This window comes from Carassius gibelio, chromosome B19 (assembly GCF_023724105.1).
Source record: "Carassius gibelio isolate Cgi1373 ecotype wild population from Czech Republic chromosome B19, carGib1.2-hapl.c, whole genome shotgun sequence".
In the NCBI taxonomy this organism is placed as follows: Eukaryota; Metazoa; Chordata; class Actinopteri; order Cypriniformes; family Cyprinidae; genus Carassius; species Carassius gibelio.
The window spans coordinates 26826063-26832955 of record NC_068414.1 but is presented as its reverse complement, the minus strand read 5'-3'; the positions used below and the strand labels follow the sequence as shown (position 1 = coordinate 26832955).

The 6893-nt window shown below is 35.3% G+C and overlaps 1 protein-coding gene across 1 annotated transcript; it reads right to left on the bottom strand.

Annotated features, from left to right (window-relative positions):
• Positions 1-2213: 2213 nt before the first annotated feature.
• On the bottom strand, positions 2214-6630 carry galr1a (galanin receptor 1a). The gene is made up of 3 exons (XM_052583743.1): positions 4195-6630; positions 3423-3488; positions 2214-3200 (listed from the first exon to the last, which is right to left on the bottom strand). The coding sequence occupies exons 1-3, from the start codon at positions 4852-4854 to the stop codon at positions 2883-2885; spliced, it is 1044 nt and encodes a 347-aa protein (XP_052439703.1). The 5' UTR covers positions 4855-6630; the 3' UTR covers positions 2214-2882.
• Between the last annotated feature and the right edge of the window lie 263 nt (positions 6631-6893).

The window sequence follows — 6893 nt, the reverse complement described above, 5'->3', positions numbered from 1 at the left end:
AATTAGGTTTCGTCATAATTCATGTTTATTACAGCAAAATTAAATGAAATGTAATTCCATCTAAAAATTTTTTTTTTTTTTTTTTTTTTTTTTTTTGTGATGAAATATTTTTGGAACAGAAAATAATTCAAATGACGTTCATATGTGACCCTGGACCACAAAACCAGTCGTAAGTATTGAGATTTATACATCATTTATATTGAATAAATAAGCTTTCCATTGATGAATGGTTTATAGTATCGGACAATGTTTGACCGAGATACAACTATCTAAAAAAATCTGGAACCTGGGGGGGCAAAAAAATCTAAATATTGAGAAAATCGCTTTTAAAGTTGTCCAAATGAAGTTTTTAGCAAATCAATATTACTACTACTACTAATAATAAAAAAGTTTTTATATATTTACAGTAGGACATTTACAAAATATCATGGAACATGAAAATCATAATTTCCTAATGATTTTTGGCATAAAAGAAAAATCTATAATTTTGACACATACATTGTATTTTTGGCTATTGCTAGAAATATACCAGTGATACTTATGACTTGTTTTGTTGGGTTACATATGTGCACTCACACATTCTCTCACACACACACACACACACACGCACGCACACACACAGACACACACACACACACACACACACACACACACACATGATGCAATCCACATGGATCCCTTACAAGAGGCCCTGGGGTTTATATCTTCAAATCTTAAGAATGGTTGTAGTCAGAGGAAGGCACAAAAAGTTACAAATTGCACATAAGAGAAGAGTAAAATAGCTCTTTTCTGTCGAATCCATTTGTAATCTTACCGCATCATTTACAGTGTGCTCTGACCCAGTGATGTATTTTTTTTTTCATAATGGTATTATATGAGGGCATGTAATAACCTAACCTTAAAATTCAAAAGCTGTTCTTTATTTATATATGTGTTGTGTACATGTAAATTTTGTATTTTTGAAAAAAAAAAAAAAATGTAGAGGCAATTTTCACCTAACTTCAAAAACAAAAAGCAAGTAACAGATTAAATGAAATGTGAAATTTTTAAGTAGCCTGTTAAAAATGAAAAAGTATTTTCCTGTTTTATTAACATCTTATACTACAGTGTAGAGTATTTTTCAGAAGTTACTACTGTATATGGGTTATAGACCATAAATGGAATAATATATGATGTAACTGTGAATATCACAATTTTATCTCCTATTTATGAATTGCATATTTAAAAAAATTCCATTGTGTAATGTTTCCTCTCTTTTTTTTTTTTTTTTTTTTTTTTTGCTATAAAGTAAGACTCAAGACCTATTGGATGGATTGGAGTGTTTTCATAGATCATGGTGACCTATCACGCACACACGCACACACACACCGCGCACACACACACACACACACACACACACACACACACACCAGTGATGTAGAACTCCTGTTGCTAACTCTTAAGTCTGAGACTGCCGGACTCACTCAGGTACCGCACTGTGTCTCCATGACGACCAAAAGCAGGATACTTCAAGACAGAAACTCTTCTTTGCAGCACATGAAAGAACTTTACTCACACATCACACAAAAACAGAACCACATAACAAAATACAGTTGTAGCTATATACATTTCACTGCAAATCTGCAATATTGCACATTTAGAACCCTAACTCCCCTCCATTCTGAGAGCTGAGAGATCGTGATGCTGCTGCCTCACATGACCTTCTTTATTCCATTATCAGTAATTCAGGTACATTTGACACAAAGGTAATCTCGTCAGGTCTCTCGCTGAACTGATAAGATAAACATAGCCTCTGTTCGTGACCCTGGGGGAGTGTAGTGTCTTATGATTGGATTTTTTTTTTTTTACTTCAATTTGCACTAAATGTACCACATATAAATGGAGCTTCTGCATTTCCATCAAAGTTAAGGACACTTATGAATTTTATCCTAATAATAAATTCTATTTAATAAACTTCAAGTGGGTGGTAAGCATTTTTCTGATTTTTAATGTCTATAAATATCTTTCATTATTATATATATATATATATATATATATATATATATATATATATATATATATATATATATATATATACATACATACATACATACATACATATATATATATATATATATATATATATATATATACATATACATATATACATATATATACATATATATATATACAAACACACAAACAATGAAAATAGGTATAATATTATACAGGCATTTGAAAGGCTCAAGATAATTTACTTTTATTTTTTTATTTTTTTATAATTTTCCCTGAAGGAAATGAAAAAACAGATCCCGCGTTGATAATGTCACATAATAAGCAACATTGTTGACATGGGACATGCATATAAAAAGCATTTGTCATAATGCAAGAAAATTATTATAATAATTATAATGCTAAACAAGCATTTGGACTTTGAAAGTCTATAACATGACTCAGTAAAACAGTGATACATTTCAGATTATTTTCCGTGAAGGAACCCCATTGTACTTACCATCTTTACCTCTTACCATCTCTCTTTTTTCTTTTTTTCTTTTTTTTTTTTTTTTTTTTTTTTTTTTTTTGATTGCACATATTTACAGGCCATACATCACTACGGCTTCACAGCAGGTGCTAAGTAAGGTCTGGATTGCGCTCCAAGGAAATGCATCATCGTGAGTAAGCACACAGCAAATGCTTTTTTAACATGTCAGGAGCACTTAAAAAGGCAGCCATCCAAACCTCCAATCATATAACCGATTCAAATATCTAGCCGTGTTAAATTTTAATCAGTATCTATGTACTGTAGCTTCTTGCCTCCTCCCAGGCTCAAAAACTCAACCTCAGCTCATTTGTAAGCATCTGTAAGCCATGATAAATAGTGACAAAGACAACAGCTGCAGGAATTAGACAGTGGAGCAGTTGGTGGATGGTGCTGCTTCTGTCTTGCTCTTCATCTCTCTGGCCTCATTTGTAGGGCACTCAGAAGCCACCTGACAGCGGAACACCTGCTTATACGCCTGCCTGAAGTTCTCTGAGAGGAACGCATAGATAACAGGATTAACAGACGAGTTGCTGTAGGCCAGACAGTGAGCCGCAACACGGAGCACGAAGGACGCCTGGTTCAGGGGGAAGGAGCCAAACTCAACCCACAGGTGCACCACGTGATGAGGCAGCCAGGACAGACAGAAGACCACCACAACCACCAGAACTGTCTGAGCAGTCTGACAAGAGAAATGGAGAGAGACATTTTTGCCTGTTTTTAACAACATGGTCAACAATAAACATAAATATGTGCGGTCAGTGTAAATTATATAACATAATACATATATAATATGAATGATTATATATTTTACATAATAAATATGAAGTATACTAAATGTAAAGTAATACATATTAATTAAAAAAAAAATTTATTTGAAAAAAGCCCCCCTGATATTTCTTACCTTCTTTTTTGATGCCTCAGACTTTTTGGAGACATTTCTTAACTTTTTATGCAAATGATTCAGGACCTAAAGACACATTGGCATATAAGTGTTCCTTGGTATATGATTTGACACACACTTGTGTATGGATATAGGATATAAAGTTATTCAAATATACAAAAAAATAAAATTAGTTGCATATTAATTAAATACATCTCTGTAATTTCTAGAATCTCTATTTATTTTAATACATTTTTTAATGTAAAAAAAAATAGATATTTTTGTTGTCATTTATTTATAAAAAAAAAAAAGAAAAAAAAAACATTTCATCAGCCAAATCAAAGTCGGTGTGATGTAACCAACAGCAAGATGGCATTTTGTTTTCAAGTGACAAGTTAAAACAGAGAAAGAGAGAGAAAAAAATCATGATTTGTTCAGGTCAAATGGAAAAACTTGTGGAAAACAAATGAAAAAAGGAACAAATATATATATATATATATTATATATATATATATATATATATATATATATATATATATATATATATATATATATATATATATATATATATATATATTTGTCAATTCTTAAATATGTGTTCCTATGTCTACTTTTTTCACATTTTACATTAAGGATTATTAAACCAACATGAATAAAAAGAGAATGTACTATTTCCTAGAACTTGGGACATGTGTTTTAAAGTTAGATTCATTGTTCATTGTAGTTATTCACTGATAGAGATCATAACATTCACATATGCCTAATTAACCACAATTAACGACGAGCCACTAACCTTGGCATAACAGAAAGATATCAGAATCAGCGGCAGCACGTATCCAAAGATAAAAGTGCACACCACGTAGATTTTCCTCTTGCTGTGATCTGGCCACACTTCCCAGCAAAACGTGCTGTTGTCTTCACTTTCCACGATGCTCTGGTAGTAGGCGACCGGTGTGGCCATGGCGAAAGAGAGCACCCATATGACCAGCACCCCGATCAATGCGTGCCTCGCAACTCGAATGGAAGAGGACTTCCTGCAGTGCACTATGGCGATATACCTGTCCACCGACATGGCTGATAAAGTGAAGATGCTCACCAACATGGACACGGTGAAAAAGTAGTGGATGAACTTGCAAATAAAGGCACCCAGGATCCATGTGGGCAGCATGTAAACTGTGGACTGAAAAGGGATGCAGAAGAGCAGATAGGACAGATCTGCCACGCTGAGGTTGAGGATGAAGATGTTGGTGGTGCTTCGGTGCTGTCCAGGTTTGCGTTGAGCCAGAACAGTGATAACTAGAGAGTTTCCCAGGACGCCTAGAGTAAAAATTAGTCCAAAGATCAGAAGCGTTACGAAGTTGTCGGTGCCGATGCCAAATAATGTTTTTTCAGGTGCCTCTAAGTCTATGTTGCCCTCAGGTCTGTCTAAATTACTGATGTTTTGGTTGTTCATCTTCAACGTGAGATTTTGACACTTCGTTGTGAAAAGGTTTTCTGCACTTAGTTTTCTTGGTTTATTAATTCTCCAGAAGAGAAAAAAATCCTTTAAAGTTTACTGGAGTCCAACAACGACGGGGTTTCAGCAAAATGTGATCATTCACGCGCATCACAATATAAGCCTTTGTCACATTTTCATAGCAACAACAACAATATTAATTATAATTTAAAAAAAGCAATTCTCAGAAATGTTTTTGATAATCCAGCTTCTTTGTCACACTGATGGCACTTACAGTTTCATGTTTCCACCTGCAGGAGCTCTTCTTGTGTTTGAGCTCGCGCTATGGAGAAGAGCTGCCGCAATAAAATAATGCCTGTGTAGACGTCACTGAGACACCAATTTCCCAGCCTTACTCAGCCCATCCTCTTACATTGACAAGGGGAAAGCGTGATTCAAGAGTTTCCCCCTCTTTTCTACACAGTTAGACCCCCTTCAACTCCCATACATGTATTATATACAGGTATTCAAAAGGGTACAAGTGAACTTAAAAGTTACATTGTAAGCGTTTTGTTGAAACTAATAATCAAAGGCTGTAAGCATAATATGTTCAAAAAGCAAATTCAGGGGGTTGTCTAAGGCCTTAAGAAAATTAACCATGGTTAAAAAAAAAAACAGAGTTAATCCATAGTAGCCTCAGATTAACCATGGCTTTGCTACAAGTAGTTTAAATATGGTATTTGCAGCAAAACTGTAGTCAAAATGGTAGTCAATATGCCAAAAAACCATGGTTACTTCACTTTTACTATAATAAAACCATGGTTGATTTTCTAAGGGAAAATGTTGTGCATCGGAAGGTCTTAAAAATATGTTTTCTTTTGAAATAAATTACATAAGTTGTTAAATCAGCAGTTATAACTGTATGCATTAAGCTACTGTAATTTTATGTATTTTTGCGCCCCCTACAGTTAAGTGAGTGGACTTCACTGTCTTATAGCTACAAGTCGATACAGTAGCTTTAGGCCCTGTCCACACGCAGACGCATTTCTGTGAATACGCAAAAAAATTTTATCGGATAGGCGTTTCGTCCACACGCATCCGGTGTTTTCAGATCCCAGAGTGGTGTTTTTGGGTCCCAGAGTGGATAAATTTGAAAACGCCGTCTTTGCGTTTTTGTCTGGACAGCTAATCCGTATATTTTCAGAAACGATGACGTCATCAGCCCACTTCTCCCCCCTAGTCAGACACCTCTACGTCACGTAACAGCAACAAAAACATGAACAAACACTGAACGATTGTCTTTTTATTAACTAACATTAACACTGATTAATAAATGTATTGTTCCATGTTCGTTTGCGTACCACGCGCAAGGTTTATGAGCATAGTCCAAGTCTTCTTCTCTGTTTTTAGTGTATCTCTGTGTCAGAGTTACAGCGCCACATACTGGTCTGGCATGTATACTACATCATTTTGCGGTTTCGTGTGGACGCGGATATTTCTTGAGACGAGGAAAAAAAAGATCGGATTGGGGTAAGCTCCGTCTCCGTGTGGACGTGGCCTTAGAGTTGCACTGCGGCCTAGATTGCGTACTGTTTGAGTACTAAATTTGAATATAAATTTACTTAAAGGGGTCATACGATGCGATTAAAATTTTTCCTTTCTCTTTGAAGTGTTACAAGCTCTTGGAGCATTAAAAAATGTGTAAAGTTGCAAAGACTAAAGGCTCAAATCCAAAGAGATATTCGTTATGAAAGTTAAGACTTGTCAACGCCTTCCTTAAACCCCTCGTTTAAACACATTTCTACCAGAAAGACTCCGGAGGTAAAGATAAATCCAAACGTATTTATTTACAATACAATACAAAGAACATAATTATTTTGGTTTAGTCCCCATCTGTAGCTTGAATCAGACGTTGTAGATTCCAGCTAATCCTCCCGAAGAACGAAGGCAGGGAGGAGCATACCCCGACATGGACCGGGCCAACCCGGTGGTGGTGGGGAAGATGGAGGAAAATGTTGCAGCAGTATCTGCAAACACAGTGAAGGGGAGTAGAGGGC

Excerpts from the sequence above, each read along its gene's own strand:
- galr1a (XM_052583743.1), bottom strand. The coding sequence starts at position 4,854 with ATGAACAACCAAAACATCAGTAATTTAGACAGACCTGAGGGCAACATA. Across the intron at positions 3,489-4,194 it reads TATCTTTCTGTTATGCCAAG|GTCCTGAATCATTTGCATAA; the intron begins GTTAGTGGCTCG and ends ATGTGTCTTTAG. Across the intron at positions 3,201-3,422 it reads CTGAGGCATCAAAAAAGAAG|ACTGCTCAGACAGTTCTGGT; the intron begins GTAAGAAATATC and ends TTCTCTTGTCAG.